The sequence below is a fragment of the Mixophyes fleayi genome, chromosome 1, assembly GCF_038048845.1.
Source record: "Mixophyes fleayi isolate aMixFle1 chromosome 1, aMixFle1.hap1, whole genome shotgun sequence".
Classification (NCBI taxonomy): Eukaryota; Metazoa; Chordata; class Amphibia; order Anura; family Limnodynastidae; genus Mixophyes; species Mixophyes fleayi.
The window spans coordinates 297,856,187-297,881,044 of NC_134402.1; the positions used below are offsets into that span (position 1 = coordinate 297,856,187).

General features: G+C 37.9%; 1 protein-coding gene across 1 annotated transcript in view; it reads left to right on the forward strand.

Annotated features, from left to right (window-relative positions):
• The window catches only part of AOPEP (aminopeptidase O (putative)), a 466,448-nt gene extending 453,813 nt beyond the window's left edge, over positions 1-12,635 (forward strand). The window contains exon 16 of the mRNA XM_075211079.1: positions 2,659-12,635. Coding sequence (XP_075067180.1) covers positions 2,659-2,799 — 141 coding nt within the window. The 3' untranslated portion in view covers positions 2,800-12,635. The remainder of the gene's footprint in view (positions 1-2,658) is intronic.
• The last annotated feature ends 12,223 nt before the right edge of the window (positions 12,636-24,858 follow it).

Below are 24,858 nucleotides of genomic sequence, written 5' to 3' on the forward strand. Positions count from 1 at the left end.
ACAGAGCAACTATTGATTGGAAAAATGCTCTGGTTATGGTTAATGCACTATAAAGTATTGCTTGTAATCTTGTATGCAAGTACCTGCGCTGACAGTGTTCCCACTGACATGTCATAGGTTCTCTTTGCCTGTCTCCCACATGACCTGCATATTCTAACCAATTTTCTACAAAAAAAAAAAAAAATTGTTTAATTCAGTATGCTTTTTTGGTAGGTGTTACTTCAGATGACTGAGTATAATTTAGTACTCCTATATGAACTTCTATTAGTAGATAAGAGACTGACACATTAACTGAACAGGCCAAATGCATAAAATATTTATATTTTACAGCTAATGCCCATCTTGAGTTTTGTGAATAGTACTTGTCAACTACTTTTTTCTTATCTCTATATTGTTTTATTTTGCTACACCTTTCTAATATTAGTATTGCAAGTCAACCAAATACAAATAGATCCTGGGATCAGATATACTTGAGTCAAAATGTGTCACTAGAATTAGGAAAGTCAGACAAATCCCACATGTATTCCATTTGTGGCTTTCCTTGCCCTTGTCAACACCGAAACAGTGCAGACACAAACCACAGAACTGCTAGTAATGTTTTGTTTGTTTTTTGACAATTTAAATTAATTTCAGTAGTTATATAAAATAACTCAAATAAGATAGAAAGGGATGCAAAAGGAGAAAAGGATTGAGCACAGCATATGTTCTAAAGCTGTTTGCTAAATGAAGTGATACATTGCATGTTAGTGTTTGTGGTTTTATGGCTTTATTTGTGTTCATTTGTTTTCATAAGTATCCCAATGTGTTAAAAATGTATGTGTACAACTTTATATTTGAAAAGAAGACTTAATTTTACCATGTAAATCAGGACAATACACATGGTGTCTGCACTGCTGTTAGTTCATGTGTATGTGGCATGCCTGTTAAAGAAATATTGCATCATGCATGTGAAATGAAATCATGCAGGAGGTATATTTCATGTATGTCCTAATTTACATGGATGATATGGTAACATTATGCAAATTACATGTAACCAACAGTTTTAAACAATTTACATAGACACTTTGCGTGTGAAAGGTGAAGCTGTGGAACATCTCATTACAGACATAGGGCATAGAACCGTTCTAACATGCCATGCCACTAGATATGGATTACAAGACTGTTTGTTTTTGTTTAAAAAAAACAGCCTGCTGAAGCATGCATTGTAACATTCCAGTAAGCAAGAACATCAGGAATTAACAGAACAGTACAATGGATAAAACTTAGTTATACTATAGCTAAAGAAAGGCAAACATGATTTTTCTTATAATGGCTCAAAAAATTTGTCTGTTATACAACATTCAAACATTAGTGGAGACAGGGAGGGGACAGGATTGTAACAGGTGATCATTGAGTAAAGGGGATAACATTATAAAGTATCAAAACAAAGGCCCCAGAATGTCTTAAAGTACCCAGACTCCTAAGCTGTCGGGAAATTACCATTAAATATACCATGTCAGTGATATTGTGAATCACCTGATCCCATTTGTTTGTTTACAAGTAGCCTCTAATGTTGGACAACCTAATGATATGGGAATGTGCAGGCCTCCAACTTTATAGAAATACAAATAGAATATAAAAAATACAAAACTGTAAAAACATATCAGCAGACATTTGACAGTAACCTAAACAAGTATTATAAGTTGTAAATACAAATATAATAATTCAATGTGACTTCAGGATGGCCAGACTTTCAATCGGCTTTTGAAAAAGTTAGTGAACGGCTGGAACAGGCACAAAACAAACCAGCAGAGAGGTTTCAATCAATCAATTTGCTATTGAATATTGTTATTTTATGTGTCTCTGTAATTGGGAATGTCTAGTCGCATGTTTAAGTGAAATCAAAATAGACAACTTTACAGCACAAAACTTTGCAGCTGCTTAAAAATGACCTTGCTCTTTCCTACGGACGAAGGTGAGAAATCATTTGGTGCAGACTGCACATCTATCAATCCTCCTCAGACTTCAGATGTGCTGCTGGCCGCTGCATGGTGCGGTAAATTCAGTCGTCTTTTCTGTTTTGTGATCTGACGAGCTTCACTTCCACGTATAAAGCTCGTCAGCGCATAAAGCAGAGACCAAGATTGAGGGCCGAAAGATATGAAGCAGAGAAAGGGGGGGCTGCAGGTGAAGGCTTTCAGCATAAGAGCACAGAAACCAAAATATTACTTTGCTTTGATAAAATGTTCATTTCTTGCTGGCGACACTTATCTCTTTTGTTGCACGTCTACCTGTTTTACCAGTCCTCTCAACATGACACACGGTCAAAGAAAGACACTTTGCATTGGTGTACATAGCCATTTACACACTTCTGCATATAAACTAACATGAAAAGCTATTTTGGTGCAAAGATACACATATAAATGGAAATGACACAACTTTAGTGAGAACACACAAAGTAGGCTCCTATCCAGTTATTAGAACAGCAAAAAAGTGTATTTTGGACATCTTTATGGAAATCTTGAAAGATTCAATAGAAGGACTAGTTTGTCACCAGAGTGAGTAATAAAGGGTGAGGGCATAATAGGGGCGTGAATGGGATGGGAGCTGCATAAGTGTGTTTGAGTACAGGATCGTCTTCTTACAGAGCTGTTTTTTTGTTCTTTTTCTTCTCAACAGGCCATGGGTGTGTATCTCTATGGAGAATTAATGGTGAACGAGGATGCCAGACAGCAAGAACTCGCACACAGATGCTTTGCTGCTGTCAGAGATCAAATGGATGTATCCTGTGTAAAAGTGGTGGGAGAAATGTTGTTTTAATGGATTGACTTCCATAGAACAATGCCGTGACTGAAACGGCCAAGCTCTCAGTGTGGTCATGTTGATGCAAGTTAAACTGGATAGGATTAAGCACTGAACTATGGGTGGATTACTCGTCCTAGAACAAGGTCGTATTTGGAGCCTGCCCCCCAGCACAGTATCTCAATGCTAGACCAGAAGCGCAGGCTGTGTGGCATGTTTCAAAGTGTAAGTAGAAGGAAAATAGTGGTAATCCTAGTCTCAGACTGTCTGTAATGTCTCCTCTAGTATTTTTACATTTCTATGCAGTGGATTTAAATAAAACACATTTTTGCTTCTTTTTAAAGATGTAACATGTGCCTAAATATCTTTGTGCCGCCACATGATTCCCCAGCCATTAAAGTAAAACCAGAGCAATTCCATCTGCCAACAGTCTGCTGGGAATTGTAGTTAAAAATCAGATGGAAGTTAAAATGTTTGTCTATCCAGATCTAGATATGTATTGTATAAAACTAAATTACATGCCTACATAATGTGAATTGTGGTAAACTATATCTTGTCAGATTTAAAAAAAAAAAAAAAAATCACTTTTCAGTAAATTACTCTGAAAAATGATGTTCTAGATATGGCCTTCACTCACACAATATTAGAATACCCTGAGGTAACCTTAGTGGTGTTTGCACATGCAAGTAGAACACATATTTAATTTGGTTTGGTATGAAGGTCTTCTGTAATGCAGCATATTTCAGATACTTGTCTAATGAAATAACACCTCTGACAGACTCGCTGTTCTCATTTCTTTGTGGAACATTTCTGTTATCAAGTGATTGTGACATTGGGCACTGCTGACATTATTTCTGCCATTAACCAGAGGAGTAGTCAGAGATGCTAAACTGCTTTTTTCTATATATTTTTTCATTAAATATTATTTCTTTAAATGTATTTGATAAAGATAGTAGCACTATTTGTAGGAGCTTTGCAGTGAATTTCTCTTGGTGGATCTAAGGATTTGTGGGAGTACTAGTTTGTCTTCCCCTTGCTAGCATGCGCCACTAGGAAAAGACATTTGCTATATTTGGGTAATGATAATCTATTCTCTTTATACACATGTGAGAGGGTCAAACTCTGATTATTATACTTGGCTCTGTGTATAGCAAAGCAACTAATAATTGGGCAGTTGAACCTATGGCCATATTTTTTATTTTTCCAATGTGTATTTTGGATGTATTTCCATTCTAAAGTATTGGCTAATCCATATTACCACATGTGAATAGTGATTTATCAAATTAATTTAGAAGTTGCCAAGCTTGAACCTTAACAGAATTTTATTACAAGTATATATTCCTGGAACAATTTTAAAGGCTAACTCCACTCTTTAAGGGTTACATGTTTCACATATATACTATATGTAGCCATTTGCTATAAGAGTTTTTACGCACTTGATGTGCTTTAATTTGCACCAGTGCTTCTAGAAGGTCTACATGCTTACTCTTCGCTCTCAGGAGACGCTTTTGCAAGCTAGAGGTGCGCCTATGCATGTAGAGAGTCAGAACAACCTGAAGTGACGGACTGTGTAAAGTGAACACTTTACATCAAAATTTCAGCCTTTCACTGAATGCAAGTTTCCCATTTTTTCATCATGTACTCCTTTTACTAATTTAAACTTTTACATTTTTCTCCTAAAACACAAGCTGCAAAATGCGTCCATTAAATGTATAAGACGAGACCAATATCTGTCAGATCAGAGCTTCACGGAAAAGTGGAAATGGTGCCAATCTGGACAGCAAGGAATACCCTAAAATTGTGTTCTCTTATGTGGTTTCAATAAACATGTTTTATGCTGATCTCCAAATTAGGCACACTGGTTCTCTTATTTTGCAGGAACCCCCCAACTCAGCCCAACTTCTTCCATCAGCTGGTGAAAACTTCCACAACTCATCCCCAAAACTGTAAAACTCTGCTTTTTGGCGTAAATCTATGTGCACTTGTGAAAAAAATCTGTGAGCAATGCACCTCTAAAAAAGGGTTTTTCCTCACCCATTTGACTTTTTTGTAAACATAGACTTAGCACGTAACTTTCAGTAGCAACAATTAAATGGCTTCGCCACTAGAAACACAAGCACTTATTTCATCAGCCAAATAAATGCAATGGACCAACAACAAATGTGTTTTTGTTTGTTTTATTTCTTTTACTTGCTTTGCAGTTTCTCCATGCACATCAGTGACTTACAAGATTGTCATGTATAGAACTTGTTAAATAGATATTTTGCAGCTGGATTTCATAAAAATACATTCTGTAGTAATTCTTAGAGCTTTGGGGCCAAACAAATTGCTGGAAGGGACCACATCTTGTCTTTAGGCTACCAGTTAAGTCTGAACTTAAAAAAAAATATAATAAAAAATGTATAAAAGATCTATTCACATAATTATGGTGTTTTTGCTGGAATTTCATGAGAATTGTACAAAAAAAATTCTTAACCCTTTGTGACCTTTTTGTTTTAGGCTATCTAAGGACTGTTGGCATCTAAGCTGTCTTTAAATATGGTTAATAGCTACTTCCTGTAAATTGAGCAGATCACTGTTACTGACACAGGCAAAATAGCAACCGTGTCTTAATGGTTTAGTCTGTTGCTGAATAAAGCATTCCGAATTATGGCCATGGATGATTAAAGCAAATGGTTTTCATGATCTATGTTGTTTTGTAGCAGTGATGTGGCTGTTTGGGTTCCTGGCATGCTGATTTGTGAGTTAAAATTAAAATCACATTGCCAGGGATTACCACGCAACCATGTCCTTGGCGACTGCAGTGGAAACACCAGCTCTCTTCACAAATTGGGAACATAAACGCACATATACAAAAAGTCATACACAACAAAAGAAGACCCATATTACAAATCGTCACTGACAGAGGATCAGTCCATGCTTTAAGCAACTGACGTTGGCCTTTCTAGCAAGGTGCAGAGCTTAGCTGATTGGTGAACAGTGATTAATTTCCTCTTTGTTCACAGTGGCTAAGTTCTGCACCTGAAGAGAGGGAGAGATGGAATCTGCACAGGATGAGAATGCTATGATTTTACTTTGTCTAGTAAGCTACGTCATAAAATTAGGGATATAGGAAAACATATTTTTTAAAGTCTTTTATGCTAGAAATAAAAAATGTTTGCATTAAAAATGAACTTGTTATTCTTGCTATTTTCTTCTAATTGAATATGATAGCTTTGTTTCCCAGTAAGTATAGAAGTTTTAAGTACGAACATGTTGTGTAAATTAGGTTACTCCAACACCACGATGAGATCTGGGATTGGTGGTGGGGTATTACTCTGTACAAGACTTTACCACTTTCTTCTGCACATGTGATGGACCTGTCCTCTTGTGCCTACTGAACTGATATCAGTTCTATCCTATACACTGGCTCAGTTCAGCAGGAACAGGAGTCGGGCCCTTAAACAATAAAACAGCTGTACTACCAGAAGCACTACCAGGATAAATCATCTGGGCCTACCTGAGTGGCTTACATGTGTAAGCATTGTTTATTAATGTGATCAAAAGTTAGTTGCTGAATATTGTCTTTTATTTTAAGGATTTTATTAGACTGTATTAATTATTTTTCATGGAGTTGTTTTGTTACAAATATATTGCAAACATCATTGTTATTTATCTTCTGCTCACTCAAACAGTTACACAGTTCAGAATTTGTCATATTTATAATATATGCAATAAAAAAATGAGAATACATATCTTGATTGCATTTCCCTGAATACATTAATCTAATTGCTGTGATATTTTCTGCTCTGTTTAATGTTTGAGATCATGGGTATAGACACAGATGAGAATATTTGAAGAGAAAACATATATTGCAACACAAGACAATTCGAAAGAAGACCCAACACTTTGTTACTAGAATGGTAGTGGTTAATGTAGGGATACAGGTATGGGATCTGTTATCTAGACTTGGGGACTTTCCAGAGAAGGGTAAATAAAACTTTGTCATTTGAAGTACTTTTGTTAAAATATACTAAATGGCATTTAAAAATGACTTCTCTGCCCCTACTCATTAAATTATTAAGCAGTGCTCCTTACAGGGAGGCATTTGATGATCATGACTGTCAATATAACATACAGAAATTGCTTTAAGCACTCTGCTCTTATGTAATAACAGCAGCCGTTAGTAGGAGACTACAAACTCCTTTATAGCGAAAGGCCTTAATGGGCAAAAATGCAAACACTACTTATACGAGCATAATAAAATGAATAGATTTAGGCAAAACATGTCAAAAACATATAAATTTAATATATTAAACTTATTTTGAACAATAAAATTTAAATCTAAAAATCGCTTATACAATATAAATAAATTGATTTATAAAATTGTGCAGCATATATTACTTTAATATAAGAAATAGCATAGGGACTTGTGATTTGATCAATATGAGAAGATCAGATCGTATAACATTTTGCAACAAATCTTACCACATAGATGATGGGAATGATTCCTTTAGCATGCAGATCTCACTCCCACTGTGTTTGCTCAGATAGATTAAATTGGTGTCCGGACATAAATAATTTTAATCTCTAATTAGGAACACAAATCCAGGGGCAAGTGTATCAAGGTCCGATTTTGTTCAGCGTTTTAAAATCACGGCAAATCGCGGTTGATGACACGCAATTTTAGTCCCCAAATTGTCAGATGTATTAAATTGCGATTTTTACTCTGATCTTAAAAATCGCTGGTCATCTCTGGCGCTTTGCTGCGATGTCAAAAACTCCTGTGTTTAGCTAACTCTCCTGTGTTTCCTGCGTGTTTAGTAAACACATCACTGTTACACTGTTCTGTCTATACAGTCGGAGCTCCGGCAGCTGTCAAATGTTTAAAAATAGATAAAAGTTAAAAAAAAAAAAAAAGACAGAGTGGGGTCCACCTGCCCGAGCAGTACTGCCTACTGCTGCTTGTGTGAAAATCGGGGAGAAAATTTGTATAAATGAGGGTGTTTAGTGTCTTTTATTGGGGTTTTATTATTTTTATTAAAACTGTGGTTTGTTAAGATGGTGTTGTGTTTTATTTAACATTTTATTTTGTGGAACTACAGGTCGCAGCTAGCCGTGGGTGTCAGGTCATGTTGGCACTTGTGGTTCTCAGAGTGCCAACATGCTCTTACTGCCATGGGTATATAACTGTATAGCCACAAGCATCAGCATGCCCAGACTGTTTAGGGCACCCTCGGCTGGCTAGGACTTGTAGTTCCACAAAACAAAATGGTAGTTTGACTGGATTACTGATAAATAACTTTTGGTATAAATTTATTTAAAGGAAATAGTGCAGGGCTCTTATTTATATTATTGCATGTGCACTTATTTTTTGATATTGTGAGATAGGAATCGTTATTTCTGAGACCAGGATAGAAGATTTGTTTTTTCGGTTTTAACCGTTCAAAAGCAAATACCTTATTTCTGATGTATATCTGATACAATAGGTCTTTGTTTTGAAAGCCTTTTGCATATCTTTGTGCAAGGAAATGCTTTGTTATACCTTTAGTTGGAAATGTGTATTCTGCAACTGTTGGAACAAAAAGTCTAATGCTAATCAGGCATTTTGATGTGTGAGGCTTCACGTGGAGACAGAAAGGTTTAATTTAAAATGTGCTGCTACATTTCCCGTGTCTAAAACAAAGATGCAGAACATCACAGCGTTTCTAGAATTTCACAGATAAGTGTGAATATTGTTAGCTTTGCAATGCATGTAAATCTATGTTTTGGTAAATGGGGTTACATTGGGATCCTAAAAATAGCCTGTGTCCAAATCTGTATAAAATGCACTGACTTGTACATTGAAATGTATCTTTCTGATTTCATCTGACCTGAACGCTGGTACCTTCAACCAGTGTTTGAGCAAATAAACATCACTTGCTTCATAGACCTGCTTGAAAATATCTACCCATGCAGCCCTGGTCAGTGTGATAGGCTCCACAGCAAACCTGATCCATAGTAAGAGGTCAGGAGTACCAGCCCAGGTATACCAGCAACGAGGTACGCTAGTAGCGTCAGTTAACCAGAAGGAACGTGGTTCTGAGTGCCATAAAAGGAGCTCAGTGATGGCAGCAGGCCCCTCCCACTGCGGCAGGAGGGGCGTATTCGGAATAACAAAAGGGTGACGGTGGCAAAGTAAGCCCAGCCGGTTCCCAGCAACAACAGACAGGGTGGCATAGGCGGTCCATCCTGTCACAGGTGTCCATTTGTTTTTTTAACTATATAATCGCTACACCCTACACCCACCGCCCAGGGGTGTAGGAAGAGGGACCCAATGCTTTTTTTGTTTTGTTTTTTGTTTTATACAACTTTTAACTATTTATAACACTTTTGACAGCTGGCGGACCTCCGCCTGTATAGGCAGGGAAAGTGTAACAGTGATGTGTTTAGTAAACACGCTGCTAGGATGCAGTGTGTTGCATCTGGTGATTTTTAAAGCAAACTCAGGAGAGTTTGCTTAATCGCAGCTTCAGACATGTAAGACTTGTATAGCTAGAGTGACAAACAGTCGGGACCTTGATCTCTATCGATTTTGGAAATAAAGATTTTGACAGAAACACAACTTTGGCGAATTTACATGAAATCTCTGCTTCATACATCAGCGAGTTTCATCTCTCCCGAGAAAATTGCTGGATTTGCAAAATCGTACCTTGATACATTTACACCCAAGTCTCTAAATAGGGTATATAGTCTCATTAACAGTGTGCGTCGCACAGTATCTTAATGTGTACTCCAAGCTCCGTCTATGAGAGTCCTTTTAAAAGAACATAGTCTGAGCTATGTTCGGAGAACAGATATGAGTTAATAAGATAATATAACTGTTCGCATCAAGCTCTAGATCAATGTGAAAGCTCCTTTAATAAAGTTCTTGTGTAGATAACATCGATTTTGCTAATCCACCAGTTGATTTTTGCTACCTAATGTGTTTGACATACCTGTATTTCAAAATATTTTGAATAACAGATTTAAGGATAATAGATCTCAAGTAGATATGAAATATAAGTGCTTATTTCATTTTATCATTAGTCCCCTCCTTTCTTTTGCCGTTAAGCACTCAGTCTCAGGAACCGTCACTGCCATTGTGAGGTAAGAAAAGATGAATCAGACACAGATGGTTCCTGTCATTATATCTTTGAGATGAATGCAAGGTTAATTAACACAAGTAGTTTCTGAATCAATGAGACATATTCAGCATCAGTGTCATTTTATGTGGGATCCACATTCAAAGTTTGCTTTTTTTCTTTATTTCCTACCCACTTATACCATTCTATGAGAGATCAAATTAACTGTATTACACTGTAACCACTGCGTCTAATGCAGGTGCTGGGGGAGCAGGAGGGCATCTAACGCTATACACACTAAGCAGGGTCTGGCAGGCAGGAGGGCATCTAACACTATACACACTAAGCAGGGGCTGGCAGGCAGGAGGGCATCTAACACTATACACACTAAGCAGAGACTGGCAGGCAGACGAGGGCATCTGCTCCCCTGGGCCAGTCCCATAGTGGGCTACCAAGGACTGATTCGGCTACCTGCATTTTATTTTAGCTTTATAATGTTCCTTATAGGCTGCTGAGCCGAGTCTCGCCCTCCCGGGCCAAAATTTGCCAGCCCTCCCCTGACACGAAGCATAACAAAATGTAATTTAAATGTATTTTTTCCAACATTAACAAAAACTAAAAACAAACATTTGTGCTATAATTATTGCTATAACTGCTATACAATAATATGGTTGTATTGAATGGCCAAGTACTGTTACTCCTTGGCCATACCTCATAGTATTAGAATTACATTTCATTTAGCTTTTAAGTCACACAATGACCACTTGAACAACATGTTTGCCAATGTAGAAATGATTTTATTAATGAACATATTGCTATACTTGCATACTCTAGAATAGCACGTTAGACATACACATTTTTGCTACTAATAAATTCCTATTGCATAGGACATGGGTTCCGAAACTGTGTGCCGTGGCCAGGGCCAGTGGTAAAGCAAGGTGGGGGACTACTTGATGATTATTATGGCTTAGGGGTGCCTTGAAAAAAATTATAGAGACCCTAAGGGTGCTCGAACTGAGAAAGTTTGTGATCCACTGGCATAGGAAATGGCCATGTTTATTGTTGGGGCATCAATGCAGTCAGTAGGGAGCGGTCAGTTACTTTAATGAAGTATAATTCTAAAAAGAAAACTCTACAATTGAAAAACAATAATAGCAACAATTTTATTTTTTTTCCATTAAGAGTGCTTGAAACATGTCTATACTGTATAGAGTATGTACTAAGTATCCCTAGGTATATCCGTACCTTTCCCTGTCTATGCTAAAAGTAGCTCTCTGGCTTTTATGTATTTCACCCACTGTATTCTTCTGTTCCCCTCCACACAAACTTTGTATTCGTCAGTATATATCTTAGTCTTTCTAACTCTCTGTGATACAATCACTATTAACTCTTAAGGGAGTACTATCTGAAACAATTGTGTTATGATGATGACTAAATTGGTTCATCCATATCATTAAAGAAAGCCCAGCAACATCTGTTATATAAAGTCCTAAAAATGAATCCCTGTCTCAAACAGATGGTTGTGATGGGACTAAAAAGTGTTGCTACAACCTTTTAAAATGGCTGCATTAAAGCAACAATCCTAAAAATATATAATCCCCCCCCCCCATTAATCACTGTAGCAGGTTATAAGATGATTGATGGTATTTACCGTTCCCTTTTTTTTTTTTATTTCAGGCTACTATTATTTACGAGATAGAAGAAGGTTATGTCGCACCAGTGAACAAGAGTAACTTCTCACTTATTACCTTGGAAGATAATATTTATTTCCTATAGGTACAGAGGGTGCACCAGCCATCAATAATACGATTATTTACGATTCTGAGCTACCATGGCAACCACAGTCACATGGCACATGAAGTAGTAGGCAGAGAGGGTTTGGAACGCCCCTCAGAGAGATGTCTGCACTGACATCCTCTTTCTCCCCACCTCTGTCATCACATGACATGCTGTGAGCCTGTTGATGTGTAGCAGACTGACTGGCAGCCATTTTTGTTTCCCTGCCATATGGCTTTTTGAAAGGAAATAATGATTTGTGGGAGGATAGCTAAATAAAAGTGATACAGTCCTACAAGGTATTCACTTTCTATTTAAAGTATAAAATGAAATCTATGTGGGTTTGCTTTAAAATATCTTCCACTAATTGGAAAATGGTGCTGACAGTTATGCTTATGCATAGAACACTATAACTTTCATGCTATTCCTCATGAAGTTGCGCTTAAAGTGGTGTGCACTTCTTGAACATGACCAAGAGAGGTAAGAGGCAACCAGCACAGAAAACAGTGGTAATTGTACACCCAGCTGTGCATAGCTAATGTTAACAATCTATTGTGCAACTGTGGTAAAAACGGGTAAGTGCAAAATACTCGTGAACTGGCCTTCCACAGTATCCTCTTTAAAGATGTGAGTAGATTAAAATAATTTATCTCAATGCTGTGTGTTTGAACTGATATTTGGATCCTAATAATAGCAAAGAAGCCCTTCTGTTAAAACCTTTCATATATAGAAATGCTTCTTCAAAGACTGTGTAATTGCTTTCTACGACCTTTCAGCTACAGGCTTGTCTAGCTTATTTTTTCTTTTTAAAGATTTACAGACATGAAGCCAGAATTTATATTATGTCATTTTATGAGTTGTATTTCTTGAATTGTAAACCCAGATCCGTTTAAACGTTTGTACTTCTTCGCCAGATCTTTTTGTATATATTGTTCCCTGCAGTACAGTGTTACAGAATTTTGTCCTTATAAAGAATAAAGAATTATGAAAATTTTAGTTTAGAGATGCAATTATATAATGTGTATCTTTCTCCAGGGCGTAGCCTGTCTGCACGCAATCCATGTCATAAATTGTACCATTTCCCCTGCAGGAAAAGCACATAGAATTTCTTTTTTTTATCGCCAAGCACTTCTATTAAAGCCTTCAGTTAGTGGTGTTTCATTGACCTGCCTATCAGAGAGGATTATGTGTGTGCAAAACAATCAGCTGACAGTGACATTAACCTCAGGATAATTAGGGTATTAGAGCCTGCTGCACCCAAAGACTTTAACATTAGAGGAGCACAAACAATGCTTTCTAGGTAAATAATGTTGATTAGACGTCATCCCTGTGTGTGCAGGAAGGAGATGTTACAGCACAACTTATAATTAAGCTGCTAATATTGTGTGAGGGTTAAATTGTTATTATAGTGGTGTACTGTATATGTTGTTTTCTGCCTTGTCTTACGTAGAACTCTTACCCGACTAATGGATAGCAATTGACTTATTTTCTGGAAGTGCAGACAGAATCCGGGATGGAGTTTGGACATGTCTGCTAATAGCACAAATCAGATTATAACATTTTACTCCATGCAATTTAAGATCATTTCCTGAGTGTACTGAAAGCCTCAGCTGACAATAGATCTTGGCATGAATACAAATGTTAATTTCCGATTAACCCCTCCCAGATTGAACTGCTCACTGCTTGGCTTTGAAACAATCAAATAGTTTATAGTGAGGTATTTACTTTGACATATTGTTTGTTTTTAATATTAATAGCAGTGACTAAATCATGGATGCGTGTGTATGTCTATATAGATCAGCCACAACATTAAAACCAAATGACAAGTGACGTAAATAACATTGATTATCTTGTTACAATGGTACCTTTAAAGAGGTGGGATGTATTAGGCAGCAAATGAACAGTCCGTTCTTGAAGTTGATGTATTAGAAGCAGGAAAAATGGACAAGATAAGGATCTGAGCGACTTTGACAAGGGCCAAATTGTGATGGCTAGATGACTGGTTCAGAGCATCAACAAAACGGCAAGTCTTGTGGGGTGTTCCCGGTAGGCAGTGGTTAGTACCTACCAAAGGTGGTCCAAGGAAGGACAAATGGTGACAGGGTCATGGGCACCCAAGGCTCATTGATGCACAGGGGGAGTGAAGGCTAGTCTGTCTGGTCCAACCCCATAGAACAGTTACTGTAGTACACATTGCTGAAAAGTTATCAGGTATCAGAGCACAAAGTGCTGTGAAGCTGCAGACCAGGCAGAGCACCCATGCTAACCTACAAGGGGCATATGAGTGCCAGAACTAAACTGGAGCAATGGAAGATGGTGGTCTACCCTAATGAATCACATTTTTTCTTTTTTATATATCATGTGGACAGCCGGGTTTACCTGGAGAAAAGATGGCAGGGTGATGCTCTGGGCAATGGTCTGCTGGGAAACCTTGGTTCCTGGCATTCATGTGGATGTTACTTTGATATGTTCCAACTACCTAAATATTGTTGTAGACCAAGTACACCCCTTCATGGCAACAGTATTCCCTGATGGCAGTGGCCTCTTTCAGCAGGATAATGTACCCTGCAACACTGCAAAAATTGTTCAAGAATGGTTTCAGGAACATAACATAGTTCAAAGTGTTGACTTGGCCTCCAAATTCCCCAGGTCTCAATTCGATCAATCAGAGGGATGTGCTGAAAAAACAAGTAAGTGCCATGGAGGATCCACCTTGCAATGTACAGGACTTAAAAGAATCTGCTGCTAACTTCTTGGTGCCAGATACAAGAGACCTTCACAGATCTTGTGGAGTCCATGCCTCGGGTCGGAGCTGTTTTGCCAGCATGAGGGGGACCTACACAAAATTAGGCAGATGGCTTTGATGTTGTGGCTGATTGGTATATATCCTCAAATGTGTATGATGTGATCATGTCCTGCCCACTCAGGCTTAATTAGAGTTGGACACAAGCATTTGTGTGCCGTCATTTTGCATTTCACATAACATTTGTTGCAGTGCAGATACATACAACTTGCTTCACATATCTAACAGTGCAGCCCCTTGTGCTTGGAGAGGCACATAAAGGGCGTTAACATGCATTACACTAGAGGCATGGAGGTGCAAGCTAACCACACACTCCTGAGCTGCAATTTTTCAGTGCCTACACAAATTAGGTGTAAGTTCTACACTTGCCATGCAAGTATTTATTTCCACATCCGATTTATCAGAACTTGGGGTTGACAAACCTGCGTGCAACTCTCAATCACCCCTTTCTTTATTGCTGTAATTGCTATACAATCAAATGGCTGTATTGACTGTCTCAGTACTGTTACTCTCCATCATTTGATAGCATACCTTCCAACCATCCTGATTTAAGCAGGAGAGTCCTGATTTTGCCAGAATGGTGGGGGTATATATAAATCAATTTACTTACATCCAGTGGTGAACAAGTGTTGTATGAGCAAATCCATTGCTTAGTCTTGCAAAGGCCGGCCAAGTGGTTGAGAAACATGCCAGCGGGATGTGGGCACGCCTCCCAAATGATAGAATTGCCCCTCTGTCGATACATGACACCAGCCCCTTCACCCTCTCTGTCTTGAGTTGAACAGCCATAATGTTAGAAGTGTGTGATATTAGAATTACATTTCATTTGCCTTAAGTGTCACACTTTAAACAATGACCACCAAAATAACATGTTTGCCCAGTGTAGAAATTATTTTATAAATGAACACATTCTTATGCATACCCTTCTGCTATAAACTAGCACTCCAGACATGAATATTTTTGCTATTAATAATTTCTTATCTCATAGGAAATAGCCGTGTAATAATGTTGCTTCCTTTTTGTCTGGGACATCAATGCAATCAGCAGGGAGCTAACAAAGTACAAGTCTATGTCTAAAAACACTACAATTTAAGAAAGAACAGCAAAAACCACAATTTTTCTCTCTCCCCCCCCCCCCCTATTTAATAGAGAATATATATATATAGGTCAAAGTGAGGATTTAGAAGTACTGGTATACAAATTTAAAATGAATGGTTGTGGGCTGCTTAGACCCCCAGAAGCTTTCGGGAATTTTGAAAGTGTGAGAGTCATTTTAGATGCTTTTTTACAGTATATAGTATAATGTAAAACAAATTAAATAAAGCAAGTCTACCTCCCCTGTGTCCCCCACCACACCTGCATTTATTCACCTCTCCCTTATGTCTTCCTTGTGACTCTGCTCCTCTCAACCCCTAACTTGTACCCTGCTTCTCTCATTACGTCTCTTACCTCCTGCTCATCTATCTATACTTGTCCCTGCTTCTAGATTTACCCCTAATCCTTCAATACCGAATTCACAGCCCATCACACACTTGACTAAAATATTTTAAAAAAATAAATTAATAACACTTGTCTCCCCTTCGCTGCTGCACTACCTGTTTTTGTAGCTTTCACTACCTGCGGCTGCTCGTGTCTTAAGCTCAGTTGGGGCTTATCTGGATCCTGGGATGTTGGTGCCTTGTTTTGAAAAAGGCAGGTAAATGAAATATAGAAAGCCCATCAAGCCCCAGACTTAAATACATAACAACCACGTTTAATAATTAGGCCTCCGTCCCTGCAACCAGCCCCAACTATTAAATAAAATTAATAGGTATATTTATTAAATGTGAATATGAATTATTTAAGGTTGTGGGAAATAGATATATTAAAAGTAAATGCTATTAATTTATTACCAGGGAAGTTTGGGGGGAGTGAAATAGATATGTTTGTTAAGTGTGAATATGGTTTTCCCCCCAGCCAGCCCTGACATTAATTTTAATAGCATACACATTTAATAAATATTCTCATTTCTTCCCAACCAGACACAAAATTAAAGCAACAGTACTCAGATTTATGAAATAGATTTCCCTCCCCCAAACAATTAATAAATATACCCATTTTACTTCCCCCAAACAATAAATATACATATTTCCCACACAATTCCTTAAATTGAATAATTACTATTCATATTTAAAAAATAGCTCTCCTCCCCACATTGAATTAAAAGCCCCGAAACCTTCCCAGCATGTGTGTGACACTGAGGTGCCCTTATCTGTTTTAAACAGAAAAAAAAAAAAACACGGTATGGCAGGCACCATCATAGACTGCTCTGCAACACAGGTTTGGAAAGAAAATGTCTGGGTATAAGTCCATGAGGTGAAGCGTAACAGCATGTCTATGATCCTAAATACAAAGGCATGTTTACAACATAATGACTGAAGCAGTATAAATTGTGTGTTTTGTATTAGCAAAGTCAATGTCTGGACCTTATCCCAGATAAAACATTGAGACATGACCAGAACACCGCCTGGAGAACAGATTTTTAAAGAGATATGGACAAAATACCTTGATCGAACGATATGGGGACTTTTGATGTCATTGTTGCTAAAGGAATTGCTTGTAGCTACGAAATCTAAAGATTCCCAAAACAAATGTGAATGACAGATATATGTGCGTACTAAAGGCTTGAAAAAGTACATACAATTTCTCTTTAAGATCATATTTCAAATCGGTACACTTAATTCATAAGGGCTCACAATAGATGTGTGCCTCATAGAAGAGCTTTTATGTAGCCGAACCTCCTTTGTCCACCATATGACACCCATAACATTCTAAAGAGCAGTCTTCTAACACTCCTCATCGGCTCTTATTCCCCCACTATTCCCACACCATGGGGTAAATGTATGAAATGTCGATTTATGCAAGTTGCTGGAAACCCATGACTTTGTAGGGGAAATTTAAAGTGGCGATGGCTTGTAAAGGCAAACTTGATTTTACAAGCCATCACCACTGTAAATTTCCCCTGCAAATTCATCAGCGATTTGCAGAAATCGACGTTTCATACATTTAACTCCATGTCTCGCCTCTATTCTACCCAATTGTGTTTTCATTTAAATGAACACCTTGTTTGTGTCTCCTTCCACTACTTGTCTTCCCATATACCGGTATTGGAAGTATGTATGTTGCTCTCTTTTATTGTTTCTCTAATTTTTCTATTTATTTATATGCAAGTATTTATTCTTTGTTCCATTACATCTGAAAACCAATAAAAAGGTTTTTGTTACAAAAAAAAATTCACAATCACTATTTACAATGAGTGAAGTTATACATTTTTACCATGATGTATAAATAACAAAATAACAATGTCGTATATTAAAAAGCTATGCTAAATATTAATAGTGGCCTATTTATTATTACCTGCCACATTATGGCAAACAGTATGATTTTTTTTTTTTTTTTTATAACAGTTATGAGAAATATCACCAAGGCTGTAGTTGGAACAGACTGTGCAGCTAAGAGAATGCATTGCCGATAACTTACCGCCAACAAGGTTTTTCTTTCAGGAATTGGGCGATGCAATAAAGTTCTCTTTTCACCCATTGATAACTAGGCCCCTTAAACTGTATTTAAAAAACAAAACACTGTGGTGACTTCACATTGTTACCATCTGGGACTGACGTTTAAATTGTAATATTCGTTCATATACAGTCATTTACATTTTTGTGAAGCAATGCATTCATGTCAAGAGGTTATTTGTTCCTGTGGTTAATGCAAACCATTTCTCGCTAACATAGTTATGTAATTAAATTACTCTTATTCTTGAAAAAAAAATGTGAGCCAGAACCTTATTACACTGTCTTTATTATATTTGTGTTCCCTTAACAATGGACATTTGCTCAGGAAATCATCCATTTAAGTATTCTCAAACAGAAAAATAAGTACTTATGCCAGGACCGGCTGAAAACACTATTCTGTAAATCAATGTAAAGTGTAGTTATAAAAAGACATGCATTGACTCATTTTTACATTTAAGGAACTCTCACTATTAAACATGACAAAAAGTGTTGATGAGTTGTCGGGAAGCTATTGTCATACATTGTCTGTGATCTTCCCCTACTTTCCCAACACTAACCTCATGCTGCATATTTTAGTACCAGATCAATGCATAACCAGTTATTACATTAGAAAGCTGCATACCTTATATTAGGCTGAGGATTATTAACCCTTACTGTGTATCAGCTTTTTGTCCCATGGTTCAGTTTTTATTTAAAGTATTTCCTTTGTTATCTACAAATTCAATTTATGTTACAAATATAATAGGAATTTGGGGATGTGTACAGTGTTTAATAGTATACCGATACAATATGAGACACCTCTTGTGTAAATATTTTTTAAACTTTCATGACTTTAAGTGGTCTTTTTCTTCACCCCCAGAACTGATAGGACCTGGGATTGCTTTTAAATATATTTTAAGACCATTTTATAAAAATGCACTGATGGGCATGTTTTTTCTGACGTGAGGTTTTACCAACCTTTCACCAAAACTAAAAGTAGCAAAGGACTCGAGAGTAGAAAAAACAATCAGCGAAGGTAAGTCTATAAACTTGTGGTGTCTCGAAATCCATACTTTGGTATTTCTTTATGCAGTATAGTATTTGTTAGGAAAATGCCAAATATTTAATGATTTCTTTCTTATTGGGTGAATATTTCACACGATTTTTACTATTGGTATATTTATTGGCAGTTGGCAACCCTGGCTGGGGTTTTCGTTTTGTAGCAATGGGCAACATAGATTAAAAAATAGATGGTTTCAATATTCTGCCCATGCTTGCTTTCACACAATTTGCAAAGCCCCCAAAATGTAGTTGTCCTGGGTTTATGGATGACAAATATCTGTAATTTCCATATATTGCTAGTCGAAGAACAGAAATGGTTCCAGGTGTATCTGACAGTGATTGGAAGTCATCATAAGGGAATTGTCTCATGTGGTGGGTACTTTCAGGGTTAAAACATAAGCTAAGGATTTGTCTAGTTAGCAGCACAGGATCCGATACAGAGTTGAATGTATTTGTGCCCAGAACGGTAGCAGGAAAATACACACGCATAAAAAAACAAAAACAAACAGCAATTCAGTGCATATACCACAGTCCACATGGAAACATCAACTAAGTAATGTGAATAGAAGACTGTTATTGTATATAATACAGCAGCCAAACAAATGAATTAAGTACAATCAGCTGGAGAGGTCAATACTCAACAGGGCTGCTGAGGGTGGGGGGCAGGCTTGAAAGAAGTCCGTATAAAGGTAAGTAGAACGGAGGAAAGGCACAGCATGATATGGGGGAGGGAGAGAAAGGCACAGTGGGGTGATGAAGAAGGGGGAGGGAGAGAAAGGCACATTGGGGTGATGAAGAGGGGGGAAGGAAGGAGAGACACTGGGGTGATGAAGAGGCATACAGAGAGAAAAGCACAGTGGGGTGATGAAGAAGGGGGAAGAGAGAAAGGCACAGTGGGGTGATTAAAGAAGAGGGGGAGAGATAGGCACAGTGTGGTGATTAAGAGGGGGGACAAAGGCACAGTTTGGTGATGAAGAGGGGGGAGCAGCATGGCAGAGTGTGAAGGGGGTCAAAAGCAGCATGGCACAGGGTGACGAAGGGGTGCCAGGAGAAAGGGGGAAAGCAGCATGGAGGGCTCAGTGTGATCATAAAGGAGCATAGTGTAGTGATGGAGGTACAGTGTGGTGATGATGAAGGGGCACAGTAATGTGTGTGTGATGGCACAGGGAGCTTTTGGCAATGTAGTGTGTGTGTGGGGCAGGTGGTGGCTAATTAATGGGTGCTATTTTGTTTGTGGGGTGATGGTGGGGCAATGTAATAGTGGGGACTTTTTAAGATGGGATGGTTTGGGGGCTATTGAATGAGGGGGTGAGTTTTGAAAGACTTTATTAAATGTGACTGAATTATTTAATGGCAGTGATGGTTGCAGGAAATATATTTATGAAATGTAAATCCTATTAATTTATTGCTGGGGCTGTTTGTAGGGAGGGAAATAGGTTTATTTATTAAATGGGAATACTACTATTTTAATGTTGGAGCTGGAGGAAAGCCTAATTATTAATCGTGGGTGCTATTGATTTAATGCCGTGGCTGTTTGGGGAGAAAAAAGGTTACATTTAGAAGATTCTAAATAAGGCCCCCAACATTCCAGGATCCAGACAAGCTGCAACTAAAGAAACCTGCAGCCACAGGTGGTGAAAGTGAAAAGAACAGGTAGGAGAGAGGAGGAGAGTCTATGAAATGTTGTGATTCTTGTGGGACAATGCCACTAGCAGTAGCGGCAATTTTTTTTTTTTTACCGTGCTCAAAAATAAGGGGGAGCTCGGTTCCTCTTGGCAGCTCTGATACTCAATCATTTCATCAGAAATGTCTAGATAGTGGATATGGCTTCTAACAGTTGCAAAGGTGTCGGTGTCCAGGTCTACCTCTGTCACAATAGTACAAACACAACCTTGCTCTGCCTTTCCCTCCCCAATTCTGCATCTCCAATTGTCGTGAACATAGAGAACTTACAGTTGTTTATAAGGGTTAATCCATTACATAATTGTGGGGAATAAGGCCTAAGTCATAACTGCAGTGTAAATATGGTATATCAAATGAATCCATTGATAAGTTGAGCTGCTAAAGTGTAAAATGTGAAGCCAGAGAGTGTGTGTGTGTGTGTGTGTGTGTGTGTATGTATGTATGTATGTATGTATGTATATATGTGTATTCGGTGGCTCTGCACATCTCAGTGTTAGAAGATAGCAGTGTCACCTGTAGCAACTTCAAAGGCCACTGTAGTCAGATATATCCTTGCCTGGGATGGAGTTTTAGCACCTGACTTTTAGGAACCGCTCAGCATGATGTCTGGCTCAGAGACCATGTGCTGACTTGGCTTTTGTATATAGACAAGAATAACTCATTGTTTTTAAGTGGCATATTCAAAAACTAAGTAGTGATCAACCACAAATTCCTCAACAGCCTGATGAAGGGCAGCTTCTATGTCAAATTAAGAATTCTGCCAGAGAAGTAGAGGAAATGAGTATAAGCTCAACAGATATCCTATACCTAGGCGTGTTTGGTATCAAAAGATGGACAAATTCATAGGGTATTTAATAATAAAAGTGAGTCTGTGTTACGCTCCACAGAAAAGTTAGGTCACATAGTATAATTGGGTAGTAAATCAGATAACATGCAAATTTGTTAAAAATATCACAAACTATTTTAATGTTGGAGCTGGAGGAAGGCCTAATTATTAATCGTGGGTGCTATTAATGCCGGGGCTGTTTGGGAAAAGGTGTCTTTTAAAAAGCTGAGACCAGTTGCAACAAATTGTCAGTCTTTTGGGAAAATAAATCCACATTGGTAAGCTGTCCATCTTCCTAGCCAATTTCCCATGGCACAGATTATACAATTTATGTAAGTTAAACCCTGAATGTAACCTCTTATTTTAACTGCTTTATTTGCGTATGTGTTATAGGATCCTGGGACCCGCCATAATAATGATACAATGCCTTTGAGCTTATTAGTAACCAATCTCATTAATTATTGGGATATAATGCAATTTGCGTCTTTTTCGCTATTTTAGTCACGTCGAATAATACGCACCCGTGACAACTCAGATGTACTTTAGAGGCATTATTTCACTCAACCTTTTGAGGTTTCGCCTAATACCATGGCAACCCAAAAACAGGGTGTCCCAGTTGTTATGCTTGCGCATGACAACTAGAAATCCGTAGACTTGCGCGATCCCTGTGTTTGACAAGGCTATATATATATATATATATATATATATATATATATATATACACACATATACACATATATATATATATACACACACATCTCGCCTAAATATTACACAAATATTCCACAATTATGTGTTAATCGCTAAATAAATATCAATCTATCATTTACCTCACTATAAGGCATTATCTATATAAACATTCATTCATCCTATTCATTCCAGTTATCTAAACATACAAAACAGGCATAAGGATACAAGTCTTTTACTTTACAACATAAATGCATACATACAATTACAGATAATACATTATAGATTAAACAGAGAATGTTACAACTTCAGAAGTAAGTACATAATATCCTATTCTGTTGTGTGTGTGTGTGTGTGTGTGTGTGTATATTTGCTAGTGTATATGCTGTAAGAGAAATGTATAGGAGTGAGTATTTCATCAGTATTGCTCAATGGTGTGAGTGTGTATAGAGACAGAGAATGTATGTGTGTTAAGGATGCATTGTGTATGCCATGTGCTCTTGAAAGATGGGGGATGGGATTAGAATTTGCAGGTAAAATAAACAGATATTTGTTTAAGTGGTAGATAAAGAAAGATTAAGAGAAAGAGAGAGAAAGATATAAGATCAGAACATAGAGGGTGAAAGAGATGAGGGGGATGGAAATTCATTGTAATGCAATTAGCAAACATTCCTGAAAGTATATGTGAAAAGGCTAAAGCTCCAGAGAGTTAAATGGAAAACTTTACATATAAGGTAAAGGATTCAAGCAAGGAGAGTTATATAGACAGATATAAGAAGATGAAGGATTAGAAGTTAAGAGTTACAGATATAGCTTACTGGTATGTCTTCAGGGTTCAAGGTGTGAGAGAGGTCCCCAGGTTCCAAGTATGTGTGTGGAGTGATGGAATGAGAGCAATATGTTTGTCTCAAAGGCTAATAAACCTTTACCCATAATGCAATGCTTCAGATAGGAGGGCTTGACCTCTGCCACACCCCCGCAACTAGATACGGCCTGTATTATGACTCAAAGCCCTGTGTTTCCTAGGAAGCACATGTCTTTCAGGGTCAAACAAAGAACTTACTGTTGAGCCATATATGAGAGAGTTTCTTTGGTTAGAATGCTCTGGCTTACAGCCAGTTCATATCTTACTCTGCGCATGTAAACAATGGAATGCTAGCGTCCATTATGCGTGGCTCAAGCTCCGCCCACCACAACTGCGGCTATTATGCGTGGCTCAAGCTCTGCCCACCGTGACTGCGTCATTAGCGGCGATATAGGAGATCCTTCACATTCCCCTTGTTGTCGGTAACCCGACACTACAAGTTGGAAGGTTTACGTAACTCTATCTAAGTGTATTTTTTTTTTACTATTATATACTCCCTTCTGTAGTAACAAAAAAGCATAACATAAGACAGTTTTTAAAGTAACATATAAAAACAAATCAACAATTTCAAAGGAAGTCCACAAGAACGGTTGGTAATCTTCAAAATTCCATAATCAAAATCCTTGAGAAAGTCCATAAGTAGATATCTTAGAGTTCTGTATATGAATTTTCAAGCAGAATGATGTTTGAAGGATAGTAAAGACTTTGAACGTTCTATTACAGTCAAGTCCAGATGGATAAGAATCCAGGAAGAGGGAGAGAGAGAGACCCCAATGATCACCATCTCTCACTTGTCCCCTTCCTACCGACTATGGAGGAGATAAAAAAAACCTCTATACAATTGACGACATCCCAGGAAAAACCCCCTAAGAGATCCATAGTGGAAAAAGTATCCCCTCTCCCAAGGGATATTCTATAAAAATAGCTAATCTTGCACTGTTAATAGTGAAGTCCATGAAAAAAAAATGAGAATCTTGTCATATCTGGTGGTGCATAACAAACATGTTCTATGTAGTTTGTTTAGTAACTAGTCCATAAATGAAATAGTCCATAACCCCCCTCCCTTAATAGTTCGATATTTGTTGTCTTCTAGTCATTATACGTTCTTCTTTGTATAGCTTTACAGTGTCTTTAAGTTCTTTAGTCATTGTTTTATCTTTCTGTACACAACCAGTAGTGCAATATATAGGATTACTACCAGCAAAATGAGAACTATTATGGGATGTATGAGGAGATTGAAAAATTATGTTGCTTTTGGACTGTAACCAAATAGGCTTTCCCACCACGATACTTTGGCGTCTTCCTCTAAGGCGTGCAGGACCTTTGTGATTTTGATGGCATCATGTTCCAGCTTAATGGTCGCTTGCTTCTCCGTCTCCTTGAGTTTTTCCAAGATGTAGTCCTCCTTCCCGAAGTCGAGCAGCCAGTTCTTGAGCTCTGTCCCGAAACCAAGTGGAATTTTCTGAAGCCTTACAGGAGTATCTGGGCGGATATCTAGTCGCTTCTCTGGGGTCACTGGTGTTATCCCCACTCTAGGTATCGATGTAGCAGACGAGATGGGAAGAAGAGTACAATATGCTCCTCGGAGAGGATTTCCTCTTTGGGTGCAGTTAGTAGCGTAAACAGTATACGAGACATTTTGGAATTGATACCAGTACCAGAAACCTTGACCCAGATATTTTATATTAGATGATGGCTTTGGACTAACATCCATCAAACATGATCCTTCAGTATCCCAGCACTGCTGCCTGAGTACTCTG